General features: G+C 32.8%; 1 protein-coding gene across 6 annotated transcripts in view; it reads right to left on the bottom strand.

The window, feature by feature from the left end:
* The window catches only part of LOC145252670 (uncharacterized), a 487,453-nt gene that overhangs the window by 77,435 nt on the left and 384,079 nt on the right, over positions 1-25,939 (bottom strand). For 4 of the 6 annotated variants that reach the window (XM_080112454.1, XM_080112455.1, XM_080112457.1 and 1 more), the window contains 2 exons: positions 2,919-2,968; positions 2,050-2,352 (listed from right to left, as the gene is read on the bottom strand). In XM_080112454.1, the coding sequence (XP_079968580.1) occupies positions 2,050-2,352; positions 2,919-2,968 (353 nt within the window). The remainder of the gene's footprint in view (positions 1-2,049; positions 2,353-2,918; positions 2,969-25,939) is intronic. The other 2 variants (XM_080112458.1, XM_080112459.1) reach the window with 1 other exon arrangement.

The following is a 25,939-nucleotide window of genomic DNA, read 5'->3' as shown; positions in this document are numbered from 1 at the left end:
AGCTGAGCAGCAGCTTGGTTCCCACCAGTTTGGCAAATAGCAAACAGAATCCTGAACAGAAGCGTGTGCTCTATCCCAACTATCATCAATGGTAATCTCGTCAGCATCAGACAAAGCCAAACTCTTTGCCAAGAACTTTGCAGCTAATTCTACCCTTTGCAACCAAAGCCGCCTACCCCCAATATTTCCTCCTGTATCAGAAAACACGCTATGTGATATACATATATCTGTACGTGATGTTGCCAAGCTAATCAAAAACCTTGATTCCAGTAAAGCAACTGGCCCTGACGGTATTCCAATTATAGTACTCAAAAAACTTCAACCAGAACTAGCGCCCGTACTTACAAAACTATTTAAACGTTGTCTTAAGGAGTATAGCTCCTCATCACCCTGGAAAATTTCATCATATGCCCTGTATTTAAGAATTTAGGTGATCGCTCATCCCCCTCTCAGTACAGGCCAATAAGTCTCCTGTGCGTCAAGTTGCTGGAATCTGTGTTAAATACAGAAGTAATCAACCATCTCAACAAAAATAACCTTCTTAGTGACACTTAATATGGTTTCAGTACTGCTAGATCTACAGATGTGCTTACAGTTATATCTCATAGGATTAGCAAATCTCTCGACGGAGGCAACCTTTCTAGAGCAATTGCTCTCGACATATCTAAGGCCTTTGATAGGGTATGGCATAAACGTTTACTTCATAAGATCTCCAGCTATGGTATAGCTGGAAATATCTTAATTATTAAATCATTTCTTCCTGATAGGTTCATAAGAGTAGTAGTTGATGGGCAAAAATCAGAAGCTCACAGTATTAATGCTGGTGTGCCTCAGGGATCCATCCTGAGCCCAACTCTTTTCCTGATCTACATTAATGATCTTCCAAATCACATCCTTACATCATTTGTAGACATTTATGCTGATGACATTACCATTTATGGTAGTACATCTAAGACAGTAAACGACCAAGTTCTCTCCGATTCTCTCTCCTCTGATCTTGAGCACGTGGTACAATGGCGAAAAGGAGTGGCTGGTTATTTTTAATGCATCTAAAACCAAGTTTCTCCCTTTACATCATCAACATTCTGATCCCCATCTGGCATCAACTGAAATGAATGGTTCTTGTCTTCAGGAGTCCTCAAGTTTTGACAAGCTTCTGGGCTTGACCATTACTCCTGATCTTAAATGGAACACGTACATCAAATCTGTTGCCAAGGCCGCTGGAAAAATGGTGGGATCTTTCTATCGATCCAGTAGATATCTCACTGCTGATGCAATTCTCTATCTATATAAGAGCCAGGTACGTCCAAGGATGGAATACTTTTGCCACATCTGGGCAGGAGCTGCTAGAAAGGACTTGTCCTGCCTTGATAGAGTTCAAAATAGACTTCGTAGCCTCGTAGGAGATGTCCTATTCTCTTTCCTGCAATCTCTATCTCACAGAAGAGATGTTGCGAGTTTGTCTCTGATGTATCGTTATTTTCATGGAAAGTGTTTGACTGAGCTTCAGTCTACGGTCCCCCCCCCTCACCAAACTTTCACAAGAAACACTCGTCTAGCTGAAAACACTATCAATAATTCCCCCCACTCTTTATCTGTGCCTAAACCTAAACGTAGATTCCATGAACAAAGCTTCTTTCTTAGAACTGCACGCCTGTGGAATTGTCTTCCGTTTTCCTGCTTTCTGGCTGACTACAATATGGTTGTCTTCAAGTCTAATGTAAATAAGTTCTTGATGAGCCATTCCATATAAGTTAATAAATTTACCAAATTTTCATTACTAATGATTACTATATTGTCCAATTTCTACTGTACACTCCTTAACCCTTATCCTCGAGTGGCCTCTTGGCCTTGATAATGTGGTGATGCCTGTGTAAAAAAAAAAAAAAGTGAAACTTGGAGTGGCAAAGTAAAATTGTTTTTATTTTGGGCTTCATTTTATAATTGATGTCAATAAAAGATATCAGAAAATGAAAATTAAACCAAAGAAAGAAAAAATAATAAAAAATAGCTTTTGATAAAAAGAAAAGCCCAGTGCTAAGAACTTACCTTGTCACCACTTTTTCGTTTAACTGGAACTTTGTGTTTCTTGCCTTTCATGGTAGTCAAGGTTTCAGATGAGCCCAGCAAAGGTGAAGTATTACCACCAGAGAAAGGACTTTGTGGGGAGCAGTTACTGTGCCCAGTTGGTGCAGTGGGAATTGAACAGGTCAGATGTGAAGGAGGAGGAGGAGGAGGACAGGAATAGAAGGAGGAGGAGGAATGTGTGTAGGCTAAAGGTAAATGGTCAGATGGAATGGTAGCGTCATCTATCATCAGATCAGTGTTTTCATTCCTCTCATCAATGGCAACCTGCAGCACAGAAGACCACAGCGTGTCAGAAATCAGTGCAGCAGACGGTGGGCGATTTTGGAAAACAACAAAATGGAACACTACTTGCAGAACGCAAACTAAACACAGCACTGATTTACAAAAAAGTACTTAAGTTTTCTTCTTATAAGGTAGAACAAAGGAAAAGCTATATAAAATAATAGGAGGTAATTTTCTACACCATTCACCCTCTTAAAAAAGAAAGTCCAATTCAGTCTTCATTAAATTCTTTAACACCAAAAACAGATAACCAAGAATACTTTCAAACCAATTAAATAAATTTTAAATAATTTTTTAGAAATAAAAGAGGAAAGTGACCATTTTGTGCAAGTTTCATTCAAATGATGCAAAAATTTAAAACAAAAAATATAAGCACCACAATTGAACATCCAATTGTTAAATAAGGTTTTAACCAGGAAAAAGGGGAATTTTAAATAGAAATATTAGTTTCTGGATAAAAATCAGGGAAAACAATTGTAATGAAATCCAGCAAAAATGTCTGCAAAAGAAAAGTATTTGGAGGAAAAAAAAAAAAAAAGAAAATTTACCATGTGTTCATTGAATGCAGTGTTCCGAGGATTTTTCTTATGAATTTCACCTGCAAAAAAGAAAAAAAAATTCATGTCGTCAAATGTACAATTTATTTTTTATAGATTACCAAGTTATTTTAATCATCTCCATTATAAATTATTTTAGATAGAAAACTATCCTCAAAAATTTAAACAAAGTCCATGAAATGTTCAAGTCATCTATAAAATAGAGTGAACGCCTGTGGCTCGTTTCAATAATTATGCATGAACATTTATTTTATGAGCAAAAAGAAGATGGTTTAATCTTAATAACTGACGAGAAACAAAAGAATAATCATGTTCATTTTGTTTTTTATTGAAAAAAATTATACGAAAGAATTTCTTATTTTCAATAGATACAAAAAATATTGCTGTGTTCTTAATATTTTTATTACTAAATGGGAATTAATCAACTAGCACAGAAATGCTTTATTTACATATCGAGTAGAGTGTAAGCGTATTAGTTTGGTTTTTTTTAAATAAAACTTATATTTTGTTCTTTCGTAAAACTTTGTGTATTTGTTCTTTAACTAAAATTTGATTTTTTTTTTTTTTTTTTTTTGGAGGGGGGGATAAATTTTACCTTGATAAATGGTTTCAGATTTTACTTTGCAGTGTAATCACAATAGAAAATCAATTGATATTGATGAAATTAAATTATTACTCGCCCCCAACCTGCTCAGGAAGCCCTACATCTGATTAAAAATGTATGAAAATGAAAAAAAAAAAAAAAAAAGATAATAAAAACTAAAGTTGAACAAAAAACAGTAATTAATTTTGCCAGAGTTTTTTTCTAGGAAAGGAGGTGAGGGGAGATCTTTCATACAAAAAAGCTAGAATTTATTCAGGGAAGAAGAGAAGGAGTTAAAAAGTAAGGAAATGTAAGTTTATAAATTTAAGAACACAAACAAATATATTTTCTATCATCTGACATATAAAGTTATCTTGAGATTTTAAAAGTTGAACATAAATAGCATTTAAACTGACATAGTACAGTTTGATTCTAATTAGGCAATGTCATTTATTTTTTGTTATATCATGTATAGCACTATAATAATGTATTTCACTACAATTTATTTTAAAAATTCAGTAGTCATGCCCAGACAAAAAAATGGAAGCATTTTTCTGTTATGACAATAAAAGATTGCCATGGGAAATATGCTATTTTGGGCTGATACTTTTACAAGTAACATTTTATTTTTCTGTATGGGTTTCAAAAATATGCAAAATCATTTAAAACTATAATAATTTACTGCACTATAGTCGGTACTCTCTCTCTCTCTCTGTGTGTGTGTGTGTGTGTGTGTGTGTGTGTGTGTGTGTGTGTGTGTGTGTGTGTGTGTGTGTGTGTGTGTGTGTGTGTGTGTGTGTGTGTGTGTGTGTGTGTGTGTGTGTGTGTGTGTGTGTGTGTGTGTGTGTGTGTGTGTGTGTGTGTGTGTGTGTGTGTGTGTGTGTGTGTGTGTGTGTGTGTGTGTGTGTGTGTGTGTGTGTGTGTGTGTGTGTGTGTGTGTGTGTGTGTGTGTGTGTGTGTGTGTGTGTGTGTGTGTGTGTGTGTGTGTGTGTGTGTGTGTGTGTGTGTGTGTGTGAGTGAAAATATATATATATATATATATATATTTATTTATTTTTAGCCTCATTCTCCTGATTATCATCTTGGATTATCAATAGTTTGATTTAAATACATCTAAGGAAACTGATAATAGTACAGGCGATTTTCTCTTAGACACTCCATTAAGAATTTTATTTCCACTGAATTGGTCAAGAAATGCATGTTACAAAAACAGTTACATTTGTTATCACTACCATCGTCATCACTAAGAGTTTGTGACATGAAAAAGTCTTCGCCCAATTGATATCTACTAAGTTTACAACAGTGATTTTAAATATTTAACAAATGTTTGGGAAAAGTTAGGACAATTTAAACAATCTATAATCAGGTTATAAGATATCCGATTCACTTGGGAGTCAGAGAGAGAAATTATCAGAACAGTAAACAGCATAAAGGCTGATAAGCTTAGATAAAATTAGATGATGAGGCAGTTTTATATTGTAGACAAATCTAGTTTCATTAAAAAAAGAAAAAGAAAAAAGCCACATTTAATAGATAGCAGACGTATTTGTGATCCATTGGGTTACACTGAATATTTACATGAAATATGAAAGAAAAGTCTTAAAAGATAAAAAAATTAATTTTTTCACTTTTATATAATCTTTACAATCGATAATATAGAAGTAAAGAACCTCATTATTTCACTATCCAATGTAAACAATTTTTATGGTGCATACGAACATACTTTGTAAATTAGACAGCAGAATAAGGCAAAGTAGTAACATTAAAAGAATCACTTTCTTTAAATTCTCTCACAGTCATACATACTAGCAGGACCCATGGAAATTCCACGGAATGAGAAAATATTTTTTGACAAAGCTAGTATTTTTATAGATAGAGCAAAAGAATATTTTTTGACATAAAAACCAATAATGCACAGCAAATAGATTTTTTTATTTATTTTTATTCCATTTTCACTCCAAACAAGGCACAGTGCCATTTTGATGAAGGGGGTTACTATCGGGGCCATAAGTTGCAGGGATACTATGTAGGGAGTTGAGGAGCAAGATTTCTGTTCACATTACATTTGAACTGCTGCATGTCAGTACAGTTGGGAAAGCAGGAACCCAAAAGAGAGTTCCAAAGTCTAGCAGTTCTGGGGAAGAAACTAGTAAAGTAGAAGGCCATCTAGGGATCTATACAGTGTAGAGGTGGGATTTTGCTGCTTGTCAGGTTTATTGGGGGCTATTTATATCAAGGGTGTACAAGGGCTTGCAGTTCATTGGAGCATCCACTATTAAAATACTTGTAAAATAGGCAGAGGGATGCAACATTTCGTCGATGGAACAGATGCTGAAGCTTTGATGACAATTTAGGACCTATCAGGTTGGCGACTCTCTTTTGAGTCCTGTCCAGGAGAGAGAGACTAGTAGCAGATGCACCAGCCCAAATGTGACAACGATACTCCATACATGTGTGAATGGTTGCCTTATAGAGGTACAGAATACTTTCAGGCATAAGTAACTTTCTAGCACGGTAGAGAGAGCCCACTTTCCTCGCAGCGGCCCTGGCAATGCTCTCAGTGTATATGTTACAACTCATGTTCTTTGTGAACGTGAAGCCAAGGAGTTTGAAAGAAGTACTTTCAGGTAATGTATCTTTAGCCATTGCTATTGGTGGTTGAGAAGGTTTCTTGTAATTATTGAAGGAAACAAGCTTAGTCTTGGCAGCATTGAATTTTTGTCTCCATTGCACTACAGACTGGAGGTCTTCCTCTAGCGTTTCTGCTATTTCCTTAGATATGTGTTCATTTGTTTTTACCTTGTGCCTGTTATATTTAATAAAAATTTCTATGAAAATAGTGACTATTGTATTTTAAACATACAACTGACCTAAACAAGATAAACTAATAAGTTCTAATACACTCAGAAAGTAATATTGTGCTATGCTATATAGTTCAATACAAATAAAATTACATTGTAAGAAACAATCTTTAATTTATTCCTTCAGTTCAGCACCTCTTGGCAAACAGTTCTTTTTCTTTGCCCTGTTTCTTTTGAATGTTCCCTTTTTTACGTAATGTTTCGCTGACTTCTTTCTTTAGTGAAGAACCGCTGCACATCAAAATTACTAGGAGTTCCTTTTTCACACCATTACAACAACGATCACACATTTATTATTATAATAACATTCAAAAACGATGCTGCATCAAAGGGAGGCCACTCTCATTCTTGTCCAAGGGTTGCCAGATTGGTCGTTTTAAAGTCAAATTTCTCAAATTTGGCTTTTTTAAGCAGTTTGAGCTTCAAAAATTATATTTGGCTTTTTTCAAAGCATAATGTATGGACTAAAGGAACAGAATATTACATAGATTAGCGAGTAGTTGAAGTAACAATGAGAGAGTTTGAATGTATAGATTGTTAACGAATACCTGTCTTTCACTTGAGTATTAAAATTAATTTTTTTTAACGTAACTCAATTTCAGAATTAAATATTTTCGCATGTATTTTATGTCATTAATAGGAAAAAAGCCTTTAAGCCTTGCACAGGCAATCTGTAACATGTAACATGAAATAATCCATGATAAACAAATGGAAATATAATCACAAATAGTAATACTTTTAATCTATAGCTTAATAAAGAAAGAGAGAGGTGGGATATACAGACCAAAAAGGGACTAATTTTGGATTTTGCCTTTTTCATTAATTGGTTTTGCAAACTCACATTTTCTTGATTCAAACAATTTAAACTTGAGCTAAATGAGTGACCCAACAGCATATAAAAAGGTTGGACAGCAATCTTAAAATTCCAGCATCTCCTAGGTACATTGAGTTTTTCAAATGCACATAAACTGGAAAAAGTTTTATATTTTCAATTAAAATAAAATTATAAATTACTTCCGATCACTAAATAGATTTTATTTTACAAATGTGACTAACCAAGACAATGTATAAATGGTACTGATATTGTGTAATTGTTTAGTTCCTATCTCTTTTTTCAATCAAGTTGAATCATAAATTTACACAATTTAAGATGAGCAACAGTCATTGACTGAATAAACAAGAAACATTTTTGTGTAGAGTCTAAAAGACTTTCTTCTCCGTTGAAAAATGATGCAGAATTTTTTTACTTTTCTATTTTGTCTATTTGCCAACAGAATCTCTTAAAAAGCAGCCATTACTTTTTACTAAATAAAAGACATTATCGGAATGGAAAAAAAATAGCATTTTGAATTTTGTTTTCAAATCAAATATCAGCATTCTTCCCCTCTAAGAAAATATCCATGGAATCCAAATTTTCAGATTATAAAAAAAAAAAATTTTTCAACTTGACTTGTACAATTTTAGTCATAGAAGATAATTGCAATTTTCTACCAGAAAGTCTCATATTAAAATTATACATTTAGACTGAGTATTTCCTAACAACTTGACTTTTCTTCCTTTAACATCTTTGTAATTTCATTTTAGAGGGAAAAATACATTGGAATACAAACATTAAATCATCAGATCATAAAACAGATTTTTTTTTTTATTATGTTTTTTTCAATGGCATATTCAGTGTTTGATGTCAGTTTAAATGTAATTCTTGCTCTAAATTCTGAAGCAGTAAACAAGATTATTTTGGTTAAACAATCAAATAGGGTGACTATACTAACCTTACATGCTTGCGACACCCCCTACCAGAGAGAAATGCCAATGATTTGTTCACGGTTATTTTTGTACCCATCCAGAATGCCACTAGGTGTTGAGACCAAACTTTATTAGGCCATTCATTTAATGCTAAAAAAATGTTTCTTTCAGCATTAAATGAAAATTATACTTAGATTCCATACATAGATATATTTTATATTTTAGTAAATATAAGGAGGTGCAGAATTACGGGTAATAATGTACATTATTTTCATAAAATCTAAAATGAATAATATATATATGTGAGAAAGAAAAATCTTCTTGACTATAATTTGGATTATATATATATATATACACACACACACATACATACATATGTATGCAAATACGTTCAAGGCTTATTACAATCACAGGATACAGACTTGAACTTATGAAAGGAAAAAGATTTGACAAATGGCAGACTATACAACTTGACTTTCTCACATTTTAGCATTTTGAATTTTTATACAAATAATTAACAGAAAAGAGTAGCAAAAGAACTGGTGTGTAAAAATTTTTAAATGTCATTTAATTATTCTAACCTGCAAACAAAACTCCAAGTGCTTTAACATGAGTATAACATTTAAATTTTTTAGATATGGTGTAATCAGAAAGAAAAGAGCATAAGTAAAAACTATCAACTTGTTTCCTCTATTATTGTAGCTCGTTAGCTAGCGAATTGGAATAGAGTGGAACATGTTGCAACCTGCTAGCTCTACCACAAATCACCATGATTCAGAGAGAGTTACAGAATCAACAAGTGTTTTTCTTTCTTTTTTTTTATCTGTAAGCCATGTTGCTAGCCAACATGACAGCTTTCTCTTCTCCCTCAAACCAACAAACTCACAATCAAATCAACAGATTCCACCAACCCTATCCTTACACAAACTGTAGATTCAATCAGGATAGACACTTGCCTACCTGCAGCATTCACCTTTATCTACATATCAGTATGAAGATAATGTGCTGTGTGTGTGTGCTTGCAAAGTTACAAGACAATACTTAAAATGGGAAACTATTTCTGCAGCTTCAATGGACAAAACAAGGGTGTATGGGTGAGGGGAGGGGGAGAAACCAATTCATACTAGTTTCCATAGACAATAATCGTCAAAAAAGCTTTCCAGTCAAAAGGTCAAAAACTGGGGATGTCACCAGTTTCATATAAATGAAATTAACATCCATTAGACTTTCTTTTTTTTTTTTTATGAGATTAAGGCCAGTCTTTCTTAAAATATTAAATACTATCAAATGTGAAACTTTTAGACTTTATTTGACCAAGAACATTTACTTTTGTCACAAAACATATTTTATTTTTTTTTTTTTGTGTTTAACGGCATGTCCACCCTTGTTGGGTTATTTTATGCTGAATCGTGGTTTAGTGTTTAAATATATTTTTTTATAAAAAAAATTATTTGAATAAATATATTTATAGTTGAAAATTCGTAAACATTTTAATCAAAATTAAGAAAAGTAAATGCATGAAATGTATTACCATGCACGTAAATTTGCAATAAAAAAAAATTAATATGAATTTGCGTTATGTGTGTAAATTTGTAATAAGTATTTGCTACTTAGGTGTAGTTACGTTTGTGTAAATTTGTGTGAAAGTGTTATATTTGTGTAAAAATATTTAAAAGAAATTTGTTTAAGACAGTAAAATTTTAATTATACTTATGTATATTAAAAGTGCAAAGGATTAGTTTAGAAATACTAATCCATATCGATTTGTATTAATTGTTATACTTATTCACATGTATATGAAAATCTATATTTTTGTATATATACCAATTTCTATAAGGTAATCGATTATGTGTTCGACTTTTATGTTTTTGAAAAGTTCTTTTATATTGTTGTCTTTGTAATATTTTCGTCTTATAAGCAGAAAATCAGTGCATTCAGTAAGAAAATGTTTTGTTGTCAGCGGAACCTGACATTCAATATACATTGGTTGGTCTTCTCCTTTAAGTAAATATGATTGGGTTAGGTATGTGTGACCTATACGCAATCTCATCAATACAACCTCTTCCTTTCTATTTTTCCTGGAATATTGTTCCCAATTACCAATTGTTGGTTTAATGCCATATAGTTTATTGTTAGTGTAACCATTCCAATAAATTTGCCATTGTTTTTTAATGCATACGTTTATATAATTTTTTTTTTTTTAATTTGTATAGGGAACTTGAAAGTTTTCATCTAGATTTTTATTCAGAGAAGCCTTTGCTGCTGTATCTACCAATTCGTTTTCTAAACAATGTGGCTAGGTATCCAGCAGAGCACAATTTCTTTTGTTTTTAAAAATTCGCTTAGTCTAGCCTGTAGTTTTACTAACAACGGGTTGTTAGATTTTTGTGTTTTTATTGCTGTTATAGCTGATAGTGAGTCGGAGAAAATTACATATTTTGTGTTGTTATCCTTGGAGATGAGATCAAGTGCTAAATATATTGCACAAACCTCTGCATTAAAGATTGCGGTTTCTTTCAAGAGATGCTTCTTTTTAATCTTTTTATTATATACAGCTGCACTGCCTGTTGCATCTGTTTTGAGCCATCCGTGAAGATGTATGCATGTTTAGGATAATTGTATCTGATTTGTTCAAATCCTTCTTGATAAACAAGAGGGTGAGTTTTTCCCTTACAGTGTTTGCTAAGACTTAAGTCAACTTTTGGTACTATAATGTTCCAAGGAGGTATTTTTGGAGTAAATGTTTTGTGAATTAAAACTTTCGATGGAGGCGACGGATTTTTAGAAGATCAGTATCATTTTGAAGTTCGACCTTTCAGACGACTAATATCAAAAAATAGGCTAAAAAATTGATATTTTCACCTGCAACTGGGAACTTTTCTACAGGGGGGGGGTCGCTTTTTCGCCGATATTTTCGAAAGTCATCCTCTCCGGTCGATTGTCTAGCCTTAATTAAAACCTACGTCATTTCTGGTTTGGCGGTAGTCATAACAGCAAAGACATCAGGTTTTTTTCCCCTTTGTGGTACGGGTTCAAGCCTGCCTTCCTACTATCTTTTTTTTTTGCTCAACACACACCTGCAAACACCCGGGCAACGCCGGCCTGAAATGCTAGTATATCTATAAAAGTGAACATGTCTCTGTGTGTGTCTGTGTACATTTCCCTACACAATAACTGTCAATTTCAAGTCTACAGACTCGAAATTTGATATACAGGGTACTGAGATTTGGGAAAATCTTTGTGATTGGTTTTCGGCCAGAAATTTGGCTGTTATGGGGTCAAAGTTCAACGGGTTGTCCTTTGAGACCTCTATCGAACTACTCCGCCAATTTTTTTACATTCCTATGTATTGAAGATTAAATATTTATAGAAGTTAAAAATATTTATACATATATACATTTTTTTTTTGTAAATACATTTTATACATTACTAATAAAGTTTTGGATTTCCTTTATTAATATATTCTGGTTAATTTTAAACGATTCAAAAGCATCAGGATAACGAACAAATGCTTTATTTAACTTTTTAATATTTTAGTTTTATCCCCACCTTGTTTTATCATCCTTATTACTAAGCTAGAAACTGGTTCTATAAAATCTATTAATTTTAAAGTAACGCGAGCTATTCTCAAAAACTCTGACATAATGGTTCGATAAAACATAAAAACAGGGCAGGTACTATCTTTATGCGGCATACGCACTATTTGAAATGGGAAAGAATTTCTTTTATCAAATATTTTATAAAGAAAAATCCCATCCTCAATTTTTATATCTAAATCCAGAAATGTAGCCTGTTGTCCTCTATGTTCACAATTCAATTCTAACTCCTTTGGATATATAAGATTTTTATTTTTTTCGAATTCATCGTTATCGTTTATACATATAAGGTCATCTATAAATCTTATATCGTTTATACATATAAGGTCATCTATAAATCTTATATCGTTTATACATATAAGGTCATCTATAAATCTTCTACACCCATGAAAATTATGTTTTAGATATATCATTTTTATTTGTGACGTCATATACTCGAGTCTATGTAAATACAGATTTGCCCAAAATGGTGCAGGATCCAATCCCATTGGGATACCTATTATTTGGAGTAATATTTTATTTCCTATTTGAAAATAACATTCTTTAATAAGATGACTTATAAGTATTTTTAATATACCTTTAGAAACACTAGTTTTGTTATTTTTATTTTTACACCAGAAGGTTTTAGAGTTTGAAAAGTCTATATATTTACTTTTGCCACCTTCAAAAGCTAAATCCACAGTATCATTTAATTATTTTATAAGTTTATATATATATATATATATATATATATATATATATATATATATATATATATATATATATAGACAGAGAGAGAGAGAGAGAGAGAGAGAGAGAGAGCTGTCTCTCTATTTATATATATATAAATATATATATATATATATATATATCTGTCTTTCTTTGAGGGGAGTAGTAAATACCGGCCATTAATGCTCTGTAGGCATTCAATGGGTACACCCCAGATTAAGCTCTCCTTTGGTGAGGAGGCAGGAAAATGCCTGCTCTCAATAAAGCTATATTTAAATACCACTATAATACTTAGTTTTGTTCATGAATAGACACCCAGTGTATAATATCATGTGCCAGTTTTAAAAAAATTGAAATTTGTACATCTTAATTTATAATTCATGGCTTATGGTAAAGAGATACATCAAATTTGACTGCATAATCAGAAAGAGCACATAATTTTACATAAGAGTGCCAAGTTTCATGAGAATAGCTTGAAAAATAAATAAATGGCAAAATTACCGAATTTCTTGAAATTCGGAAGTCTAATTTAGCCCACTTTTTCTAATGGAAAAGCCTAAATTTTGGCACTTAAAATTCTCATAAATTTTGAACTACTGATGGTATTTGTATAATTCGAACGGTTTTAAGCATTTTTACATATCTCTTTTTATTAAAGTTGATAAAATAATTATTTAAAATGGAAAAAATTTACTTGTAATGCTACTATACATATATCTGTAAGTTTTATAAAAATCCAAGGCATCAATTTTTTTTTTAATGAGCACAAAAGTATAAATTTTAGCCATTTTAACCCGAAAGGTACTTCTAGGGGGATCAACCAGAGTTTTCCCCGAAAATCCATTGTTACTTTTTTACTCATATCATGTTTAATGTTTGTGCAAAATTTCAAAAAATTCCAAGGCGGACAGATGAACGGACAAGGGTTAATTTACAGGTCCACCCTTCTTTTGTCAGAGGACCAAAAAAATTTTTTAAATAAAAAGCAAAGCCTCCTGAACAATTTGGAATAAATAGTAAAATATAGATGTTTATAACACCAACTGGTTTTGATCCTTACTTATCAACTGAAAATAAAACGTTTATATCCGATAAATTCACTGAGGGAATCAAATAAAGAGAACCCGGAAAGAAAGAAATATTGGAGGAGGCGGGCATATTTAAATTGAAGAGATGTCATTTTTAACATCATAATCTTTCTCAAGAGTAGCCGGGTACTTCAACAAGTATATATATTAAAACGTTACCAGTTACTAGTTTTGGGGGTCTCCCACAAAATGTCATGCTTGAGTGATTTGTAGAGTCAAACAACCCTGCTCCCTGTCATCTTAAGTTTCTTAGATTTTTTTTTTTTTTTTTTTTTTGCCTTAAATGAGAAGGAGGAACAACAAGGTAGTTTAAAATATAATGCTTTCAAAGCGCCCCCTCCCTGCTCTTCTTTTAACAATAGGATCTCTTCTCCCATTCCTTCCACTCCCCTTCGGGATTCCTGTGCACATGTACTCCCATACTCCATCTCTCTTTCTCTAAGAGTAATGATGCAGAATCCTTGTTTAGACAACTGTTGTCAAAGTATATCAGATTTCAGTTCACAGATTGTAGTTAACTCCCTAATAAGAAGGTTATTATACACAAGGGTTCGGAGGGGGGAGCAAGGGTGGCAGGAGAAGTAAGCTGCATTGGTACAGGAATCAATGTACCCCTCTCCACTCATGCACCCATGACATCTCACTTGACACAAGTTTCTCATCTATTTACATAAAAACGTTTGGCTTATATATTTTGGTTTCTTACCCTCTCCACCAATCCAACCCTTCCCCACCCCACACACATCTAAATAAAACTTGGATTGACGCAAACTAATTCAGCCATGACTAGAGACCTCACAACAACAAATGTAGACATTGTGTTTTTTCTACTTTAAATTTAGATGTTTGTTTGGCTTTATTTTCTTTTAAATAAAATCAGATTATGTTTGCAATCATCAAACGGGTTACTTCGGGGAGGGGGTGAAAATTATATGCAACCTTTATGTAGTCTCAGCAGGAATTAATTGGTTATCCCAACAAAGCCAATTAAGTAAACAATTCATTGTATACTATTTATTGAATACAAGTTGCTAGTTTTACCGACAGCTAGAGACGTGATTGCATGTTTGTGACTTTCCTAACATTATTACTGCATAAATATAGATAAGGAACTGTGAGGATATTCAAGAAAGAAAAAGCCTTAAGCTTCATTTTTCTCTAAAGAAAAGAGAGAGGAGGGGGGCGATAATGCTTAAGTAGAAAAATAGATCTCATAATAATTCTCTAATATATGTTAGGATATAAGAGTCGCATTATTGATAGCTAAAGTGGTTAACGGGTGAGGTTGATGGCTAGTCACCCAGCAGGATAAAAAAAGAAGACTGGAAAAGGATGGATCAATCCACTTAAGAATCAACGGCCATCTAGCACATTTAAAATCACTATGATTATTAGTTCTGACGCAGTCTCATGTGTGGAAGAAAAGTCGCTGGTTTCTTGGGTCACCCTTTTCCATAAGATTCTGCTCTTTCATCCCTCATCCATAATTTTTATTAAGTAGGGGGGGGGGGGATGAAGGAGTAAAATCAATTAAGGAAAGGAGAATAATAAAAATTAAGGATAGGGGATGAAGGAGCAGCATCTTGTAGCAAAGGATGACCCAAGAAACTAGCCACTTTTTTCTGGTTAGTTATGGGTGCATTTTTATAACGTTTGTTTGTTTATTTTTTGTGCTGCTGTGTGCACTGCATCACTACCTTGTGAATGTCCTGCTTTTGGTAAATGATGCCAGACAAGAAATAGTAGAGAGTTAACTATCATTTTCGAAGAGCAAGAACACACAGTAATTAATAATTAACCATTTTAAAATAACAGAAATTTGTATAAAATCCACATTCATATTTGTGAATGCTAAATTGTCATTCCGAAGAAATAGACAATCAATGAGGCCTACTGAATGTCAAAGAACTGCTGCAACACTGTTTTCATGGAGAGAAGGGTGACATTGGTAGGAAGAAGAGAAGGAGCATTGGTTAGGTACAGGCAAAAAGGGGGGGGGGAATAGGGAGACATAGATTTCAAAACCGGTTTATCATAATTTCTTTTTAAGTTTCCAACTACTTATTTTATTGCATTTATTGAAGATTAAAGTTAATTTTCAAAAGGAAAAATATTTGTACACATGAAAAAAAAGTTATAATGAAAAATGTTTTCACAGCGACACGATGAGCTAACAAATTCAGCTAAATTTTGAAGTTAAATAAATTCATTATAAAAATCCTTTGAAAGATAAATATTAGTTTTCTGGGTCCATTTCGAAGATAATTAGTCAAGTAAAGTGCTAAGATATTGAATTAAAAAAAAAAAATTAAAAAAACACCTTGTTTGTACAAAAAAAAACTTAATTATCCCCCAAAAGCGAAAGATTCTGGCTTTGCAGAATCACAACAAAAGGGAAGTCATGTAAAAGTTTATACGGAAGCCTAATATCTCAGAAAGTTGAGAGGCTGTTGTAAAATGACGTCAGGTAGTTAAATAAAGGTAGGGGTTGTTGATTTTCTCACACCACACCCCATTGCCATGGATTCATACATTCCTATCGGTGGACGTTTGTATAAATTTTACAACTTTTTAATGTAATTATTTTTCTATGTTCTTGCTTTTAAATTAAAAAAAAAAAATTATTTTTAGAGATTATATAAAAATTATGTTATGTTGAAAGTTTCACATGCATGAAGCAAGGAAAATATTAGAATCTTACATATAAAAATTATGTTATGTTGAAAGTTTCACATGCATGAAGCAAGGAAAATATTAGAATCTTACATATAAAAATTATGTTATGTTGAAAGTTTCACATGCATGAAGCAAGGAAAATATTAGAATCTTACATATAAAAATTATGTTATGTTGAAAGTTTCACATGCATGAAGCAAGGAAAATATTAGAATCTTACATATAAAAATTATGTTATGTTGAAAGTTTCACATGCATGAAGCAAGGAAAATATTAGAATCTTACATATAAAAATTATGTTATGTTGAAAGTTTCACATGCATGAAGCAAGGAAAATATTAGAATCTTACATATAAAAATTATGTTATGTTGAAAGTTTCACATGCATGAAGCAAGGAAAATATTAGAATCTTACATATAAAAATTATGTTATGTTGAAAGTTTCACATGCATGAAGCAAGGAAAATATTAGAATCTTACATATAAAAATTATGCGAAACATCTAATAAAAAAAAAAAAAAAAAGAAAGTACAAATATTTTTTGCAATTATAATTTTTTATATGAAAATATTAAATAAACAATGCTTAATTCAATGATAATATCGGTAGTTTGAGAAATTAATTTTTCTTCAAGTTATATCGAATTCATTAATATGGAATTTAGGAGCTTTTTTCGTAATGTTCCTCTAAAGATTAAATAATTTTTTTTAACTGTTACAATTTATGATGCTTTATTTTCATAAAAAATAAATTCATGCATTTTTTTTTTTTTTTTACTACAGAAAACCATAAATTTAGTAAAGGTATTTTTTGTTTAAACAAAATAATACATTTTCACTAAGATTTGAATAAAAAATAATGGGTTTATTATATTCCGTGATCATTATTTGATAAATACTGAAAATTTCATTTAAACGGGTTATTTCCTAATTTTTGGTGAATTTTTTAAGTAAAGGAAGGGGGTTAAAATGTTTATACATTTCGAGCATCAGCATTCATTTTGCACGTAACTAGCCGAAGTGATACTTATCTTTAAATTATCAGATGGCTTTTAGAGTTTCCCCTTCTGTGCCAACATGCCAAAGTAATTGTTTCTTACGTTCCATTGAAATGATGATTGATAATTTGGATTATTTCAATAATACTTTGTTGTTATATTCAAAATGCTTTGCTTTATGTAACCATCGACCATCTTCAGGTACAGCTTTTTAAACTTTGGAACTAATACAGAATTTCATAGTAAACCCTTTTATTTAATGCGCAGGGATAGATTGTTCATTACCGTGTTAAGGTATCTGTTAGTTATTATCACTTATATTAAATATAGAATATATTCAGAGAACTGTCACTTAAAACTTAACTTATTCATTGTGTTACATAACTACTCTGGAGATTAATGATTCAGTATGTAATAAAAACTGCATTAAAAAAGATTTCAGTTGGATATTTTGTATAAGATTCCAGAGTTTGACAAAGATTTCAAGTTTGAAAACCTGCACCTGGAGGTCAAAGATTACATTGAATGTGACCTTGTGAAAATAACAACCAAAATGAGAATCGAAAAAAAAATTTTTTTAAATAGAAACGTGACGTCATTGAAGCAGCAATTCATATTGGATAAATCAGAGTAAAACAGCAGATGCAATCCGTTACTAAAAGTAGTTTGCAAAAAAACGTTTGTTTGCAATATTTTCACAGTAAATTGAATCTGTTTACGGTTGGATCTATACTCCTATAAATTCGTTTTTCTTTTGTGTGTATTGATATTCATATTAAAAACCTCTTTTCTATTTAAAAAGAAAATACAATTTTCTTATATATGGGTTGTGGTATTGCATTCACTAGCAAAAGATCCAGCTAATTTGCATATTCTTTTAAACATTCATTTTAATTAATTCCCTATTAGATTTTTCAGTTTTTTTTTATGGGATGATCATCTTAAGTTAACTATTACGTGTAATTATATTCATGCAGATATTCTACATGATTTATACTTGCATAATAAATGCGTAAAACGTTTACAGGTCACACAATATTGTTTCCATATATATTTATGTATACGTATATATTTTTGTTTAATCTATCTATCTATATATCTATAAAAGTGAATGTGTCTGTGTGTCTGTGTACATTTTCCTACGCAATAACTGTCAATTTTCAGTCTACAGACTCGAAATTTGATATACAGGGTACTGAGATTTGGGAAAATCTTTGTGATTGGTTTTCGGCCAGAAATTTGGCTGTTAAGGGGTCAAAGTTCAATGATTTGACCTTTGAGAACTCTACCAAACTCCGACAATTTGGGATCTAAACACTTGAAATTTTAGATATAGTTTCCTTGGACATAGATCTAACTTAATAACTTGATTTGAGCCCCAAAAAATAAATGTTAAGGGGTCATAATAGGGGTCGAAGCTAAAAAAATTGATTTTTTTTCTTTTTTCTTTGCTCAGCATGCACCTCAAAACACTCAGGCAACGCCGGGCTGAAATGCTGGTATATCTATAAAAATGAACGTGTCTATGTGTGTGTGTGTGTGTGTGTGCGTGTGCCTGTACATTCCCCTATGCAATAACTTTGTCAATTTTAAGTCTACAGACTCGAAATTTGATATATAGGGTACTGAGATTTGGGAAAATCTTTGAGATCGGTTTTCGGACAGAAATTTTGCTGTTAAGGGGTCAAAGTTCAACGATTTGACCTTTGAGAACTCTACCAAACTCCTCTGACAATTTTCGGTCTAAACACTTGAAATTTTAGATATAGGTTCCTTGGACATGGATCTAACTTAATAATTTGATTTGAGCCCAAACAATAAATGTTAAGGGGTCATAATAGGGGTCAAAGTTAAAAAAGATTTGACCTCTGTGGTTTCTACCAAATTACTCACACTTTCTGGTCTAAACATTTGAAATTTTACATAAAGGGTATTTAGAGATAGGGCAAGCTTTTTAATCGGTTTGGGTCAAAAATTTTTAGTTACAAATATATAAATGTATGTATGTATGCATGTGTGCCTAAAACTTTCGACAGAGGTGACAGATTTTCACAAGATCAGGATCGTTTTGAAGTTCGACCTTTCAGACGACAAATATTGAAAAATTGGCTAAAAACATTAATATCTTCACCTTCAACTGGGCACTTTTCTACAGGGGGGGGTCGTTTTTTTGCCCTTATTTTTTAAAGTCATCCTCTCCTTTCTATTGTCTAGCCTTAATTAAAATTTACATCACTTCCGGTTTGGCAGTGGTCATAACAACAAAGATGTCATGTTTTTTCCCCCCGTTCTTTTCATCCTTCGCAGTACGTGTTCGAGCCTGCCTTTCTACTACCACATTTTTTTTTTTTTTTTGCTCAACACACACATCCAAACACACGGGCAACGCCGGGCTGGAATACTAGTTGAATATAAAGTTAAAATTTGTTAAACTTGTACAAGTTGATCCTTATTGGAGTTGAGTCTTTATTAGGCAGGGAAATTTAAGAAAAACACATTTTTTAAAGAATATCTGATGGATTTAATGAGCAATCACTATAGATAGAATAAAATAGAGAAATGTTAATTAAAATAATGACTATTTCTAGAAATTAGAAAAATAATTCCTTTCAGTAAAGATAGAATAAAGAAATATGTTTAGAAAGATAAATCTCTTGATCTTTATTAGTTATCCTAATAAAATAGATTTAAGTTTTTGCATGAATGAAAATAAAGGATAAAACAAAAATCCTTACCAAAAATGCTTACATTTGATTATAGAGGGCAGAGGGGATGAGATACATCTAGAAAGAAGATAAGGGAAACAAAGTGAACTGAAAAAAGGAGAGAGAGAGAAGATAGACGATGAGGGAAAAAACCTAAATGTCAAAGTGCTAGCCCCAAGTTTACAGAAATTGGCACTGGTTATGGAACACAAGATTTGGTTTAACTACAAGGTCAAACGATAAATTTGTCACCCTAAAGAAAACAACACTATAGTTTTATTTTAAAACTTATTGAAAAAAATCAATTCAGGTAACTTGATTATGTAGTAGAGCTAACATCTATTCAATGTAGCCACCTTCAGCCTCAATCACAGCCTTAATGCGGGTCTGGAACTGGGAGCATGTGTTTTCGACAAGCCTGGCAAGAGCTTGGTGAATACTTTGTAGATGGCAGCGATCAGGCTGGCTTTGGTATTGTGAGAGGTCATATTGGTGATGTTCTCAATATATGACCAAACGAAGTAGTCTAGCAAGTTCAGGTCAAGAGAAGGGTACAAAGTCGAAGCACTCCTTTTGAAACCAAGCCTGGGTTTCTTGAATTTGTGGGCCAGTGCCAAGTCCTGCTGCCACACACACAGGGTTTGCTAGTGGCCACCTGATTGCACCAGAGGATCACCATACTCTTCAGCACATCCAGGTACACTTTGGTGTTGACTTTCAAGCAAACATCTTGAAACTACACCAAAGACCATAACTGTGGCCCGAAACTTCGTTGAGCTGAGCCTTCAAGCAGTGAATTGTGTGCGTGCTGGCAATGGTCCCGTTGTCATAACTTGGATCGATAAAGAGAATGAGTTGTATAGCGGCACATCTCTGATCTCGCTCGTTGAACATTGTGTCACTTTCAGACATGAGCGAAGGCTCCTATCATTCTTGGGATTTGTACACAACTGGCTAACTAGTAGATGGTCTCTGCAATTGTCTTTCCTATGGCGACAATTTTATCGTTCCACTCTGTCTCTAGATTTCTCCTTTCAAATATATTTATAGGTCAGTCCGTTGTAATCAGAACACAGGAAATGGAAAAGAAAAAGGGACACTTCTGAAAAGAAACATTATCGTGATAGGGAGTTTTGAATAGCGTGTACACCTAAAAAGTAACCAAAATCAAATAAAAATGGATATCAAGAATGAAGAATGAATATTTTTAAGTGAAAACGGTTATTATCTCCTTCACGAGTGCTACATTCCATCTTAGAGAAAAATTTCCAGAAAATGGCTTCAACAAATATGACCAATAATAACAATGGCCACACCAAAAAGATAAAAAATAAACTTCTTTACACATGATCAATGGAGAAGCATCAGACTCGTTATTCTTAACATATGACCTTGTATGTCTCCTTGGGCCATCACCAAGAAAACCACCGTTTCCATGACAATATAGTCTGAATTCATGGTGAAAGCCTAACATCATGTGCTGATCAACATGAACTCCACCCAAGTATGGCGTCTCTTCACTTCTAAGGCAACAGTGAATTCATTCTTAAGCTGAAAGCCATTAATTTATTTCTTTATCTCGTTGAACATGTGAACCAATTTTTATGAAAATAGATTGATTTTTTTTTTCTATTGAATATTTTTCTTTATTTAATAGTTAGCTTTCAAATGGCGGACACACCCTTTTTGGAGTTTTTTTTTTTTAGACATCGTCTTCTTCCCTTCTTGTCGATTTGCTTAAGTGGATGCACAAATGCTTCTTATTCTAGTGCATCCAGCTTTTCAAGAAACTCACCAAACTGGTTACATTTAATCAGGATGATAGAAAGTTAAAGAATTTAAGTTAACCTAAAGATATTCAAAAATGCTTTCAGCCATAAATTGAGCATCTAAAAACAACCGGCGGTGGGTAACACAAGGTTTGTTTAAAGTGGAATGTTCAGCCCAGTGACAGAGCCGTTCGACAATACTTAACCTACGACGGGGAAGGAAAATTTTTTAAGAATATTGATTCAAAAAAATAATCCCTATTTTAAAAAAAAAAAGAAGAAATCCAATAATTTCCTGATTTTTTTTTTTCTTTTATCAAAACAATTTTGAAAATTACTGAAAAGTAAAAAAGAAAAGAAATTTAAAAGACGAAAAATGCAAAAAAAAAATTGTAAGGAAAGGTGGAGAAATGGATCTTGATAACTTTTGCTGTGTTATTATGAAGCAGAAAATATGTGAAAATGGGTCAGAATCTTATCACGTTTTTATTTAACATTACAAAACATTTAGGAAGAGAAGGTAAGTAGAAGAAAAGAAGAGGGAGAGGTGAATAAGAGACTGCACAATATACAAATCCATAAATGAGTCCGTTCTCTTCCTCTCCCTCTCAACAAATAAAAGTGTCACATCTCCTCATAAGAGGGTGACACCGAGAGAATGCCACGTAGCAGCACACACAAGCAAAGATGGAGTAGAAGAGACAGGTGAGGGTTGGGTGTAGGAAAGTCGATGATAAGGTGAAGTGGCCACACCTTCTAAAGGAATACATAAACTACCTGGAAAACTAAGGGGAAGAGGAAGAGGAGGAGAATAAAAAGAGCAACTGCCACCTTTTCCTCTTGACTCCTCCACCCCTCAGAAAAAGAAGAGGCCGTTTTTACCTTGGCATCTGACTCAATCGAACAACTATGCTAGTCAGCTTTCATAATCACTATGAATGCCCATTCAACCTACAAGCATTGCTGCTGCTGCTGCTGCTGCTGCCGAGATACCACTACTTCCATTCACATTATCCATCAACTCTTGACCTGGCAACACCCCTCCCCTCCCACCTCTGTCTACGATCCTCCATCAAGACAACGCCCCCCCCCTCACACATGAAACACTAGTTGACTGGATGGAACATACCTTTATTTCTGATAAACACTGAACCCACTCCCCTCACCATTCCTTTCCTCTACCCACTTAATCACAAACAAGATAAGCTATAACTAGAATTACAAATCTCAATAATATAGCTAAACCCAGACTGAGATCAAGAGAAAATAGGCCCTCTATTTCAAGATACCATCAATTCAAGTTCTTTCACATCACACACACACACACACACACACACACACACACACACACACACACACACACACACTAAAAAAGAGGAATGACTGATTTAATGCGATGAACTCTTAATTGTATTTCACTTGTTAGTAAAATGTATTTTCACAAGTCAAAAACTGTATGCATCATTAAAAAAATCTCTAGTTATTTTTCTGCTTAGAATCCTATTTAGTTGCCTCACCACTCAACAGCAGAGTGAAACATAATGTCATTTTTTTATTATTAGCTCACATAAAGGAGTATTCTGAATCCAGATTTAAATTGGCTCAGTCTACAAGTAATTTTCCTTCAGTAAGAGAGGAGAGAAAAGAAAATGTAGCATCAGAACATACTACATCTTCCTCCTAGCCCAAAGCCCAGTCAGTAGCCATTTTATTTTAAAATAGCCAATTTCAATAAAAGAATTTATATCTATGCACTCAACAGGCTTCATTTGGGTTATTCTAAACACAGAATTCTTAAACTTTCATGGTGCCTTCCAAAAAGGACATCAAATAGAGAAACTGAAGGCTGGAGAGTACATCGGCAAAAAGAACATTTATAATTAAAAGTTGTACATTAATAAATTTTAAATTCAAAAAGATTAAATAAAAAGAAATTAAAATGTCAACCATTGTTGAACAGAATTTCAGAATATGCCTTTTGGAAATTTTGTTTTTATTCTTTTGATAAAGGAAAACAAATGTCAGGATCAATTATTCGATGCATCGCAAATTTTTTGGTTCATACTTCGCAATATTATTAACGAAAGAAATCTGTATCCATAAGTTATAACTTATGGATACAGATTTCTTTCGTTAATAATATTGCGAAGTATGAACAAAAAAAATCTATTCTAATAAAGATTTAGTTTGAAATTATCAAAATGTTACTATGATGCTTGAGTGCTCACAACCTCGAATCAAATACTTCAATTGGTGATAATTCAATAATTCATGCAACTACAAAAGCAACATTAGATAGTATTCTGTCAATCTGTTTACATTTATTACATATTTCTACAGAAACTACTAAACCGCAAATTACTAGCATAAAATTGTCATAAAAAAAACATTTGAAAAATGCATAATATTCATGATAAAATTTAGAAATGCTTTACATTTAATTAAGTTATGGAAACGCGGCAGACTATTGGTTGCCATAGGGAAGAGTTGTTTAAGAGATCGTTTATTATATATATATATATATATATATATATATATATATATATATATATATATATATATATATATATAAAATAAATAAAAGGCAAAATGTGTGTGCATGTTTGTATCAACCAAAAACTTTCGACACACGCGACAAACACTGACAAAATTGGTATCGTTTGAAAGGTCAGTCTCTTGGACAAATATATGAAAATTGGCCAAAAACAATAATTCTTTGACAGTCAACTGGGCCGTTTTTTACAAGGAGGGTGCAATTTTTGCTTCAACATTTTTGCAAAGTCATCATACACCTTGTACAATGACTCAGCATATTTTGAACGACAGCAACATCATATGTCGTGGTGGGTGTGGCAACTAAACCATTTGCTTTTTTTTCCACTTCCTTAGCTTTACAGGGTCGAGCCTGGCTACTGCAGCTAATTGGGTTTTTTTTTTTTTTGCGCTTTCGGGTACTCGCTATTTTCATTCTTTTTTTTTTAGGGGGTTGGTTAATTTTTTTTATTTTTTTCGCTTGCTGCTATTTTTTTTAAGGTCCGTTGCTCAATACTCTTACCATAAAACTTCTCCACACTCAAGCAACGCCGGGTAAAACGGCATAGTAAAATATAAATTAGAAAAGGGTATTTTAACATTTTGTATCATCACATTGTCGATTTCAGATTGACTGAGAGAAACTTAATATTAACATACTTGAAAATTTAAAGTGTGAATTATTTGATACTAGTAAAGCTACCGAGTGTTGCTCGAGACATATGTGTAACCTATTTCTATCTTCCTACTTCTATCCTTCTCTTCCCAGCCCCTTCTTTCTCCTCTACAAAGCCCATTCCTCTCTTGCTGGACATACAACTCGCCTTTATAGAATAGATTCCTAGTGTTATGGGGGTGGGGATGATAAAGTCGTGGGTTCTTTAAGCACCTCACTGTAAAACAAGAATATTAAAAGGTGTCAGAATCAGTATAAAGATGAAAACGAATTTTAACATTTATAATGAAATTTGTTTAACAATAAGAGAAATCATTTTGTTTTGTTGTTGTGTTTTGATATGCGTGTGTGTTGTCAACATGCAAGAGAAAGATTCATTAAATGTTTTACAAGATGTTCATGGATTTAAGTGTATAGATTTTTTTGAATCATGTATAGTTATGAAGGCTTAATATGAATTTTTTACATAGAATCAGACAGAACTTGAATAAAAACAAACAGATGAAAATGAAAAAATCTCCGACTGAGGGAATCATGAATTCTTTAGAGAAAAATATTTCTTTTTTAAACAAAAGGAAATAAAATTTGCTACATTTGTTAGTTCAGTAAATGTGATAATTTTGCTTCATAAATGGTCTGATGTGACAAAAGGTTATTTGGGGGGGGGGATTAATCCAGTGAGATTTAAGCATTAATATTAGCTGCAAAAACATTTTTCCTTTTGTGTTTGCGCTATGTGCTTAGCTTAAAATGATAAGAGAAAGAGGAAAAGAGTTAATTCTCGTTCGACATGATACTTCCATATTGAGAATTTAGATGTATGATGCACAAAGTCATGTTGGTTTTACGTCTAACCTCCATAGAGTCAGCCGGCGAGTTGCTTACTGCATCCTGAACTAAACTGCTTTGGGTTTGGTGCGCAGTGTCTTTATATAGGTTTTTGATCGGCTCCAGGAGAAGGCTTTTTCTTTCAGCACTGATTGGATAAAAAGTGGACACCCTGTCATGTGGTATAGTCTTGAACTACGTCCATGCAAAAAGGTACCTTTTACTTTTTACTTCAACAGAATTTGCA

Source organism: Euprymna scolopes, chromosome 29, assembly GCF_053919585.1.
Source record: "Euprymna scolopes isolate OS-2025 chromosome 29, ASM5391958v1, whole genome shotgun sequence".
Taxonomy (NCBI): Eukaryota; Metazoa; Mollusca; class Cephalopoda; order Sepiida; family Sepiolidae; genus Euprymna; species Euprymna scolopes.
This window is presented reverse-complemented; position numbering and strand designations above follow the sequence as displayed.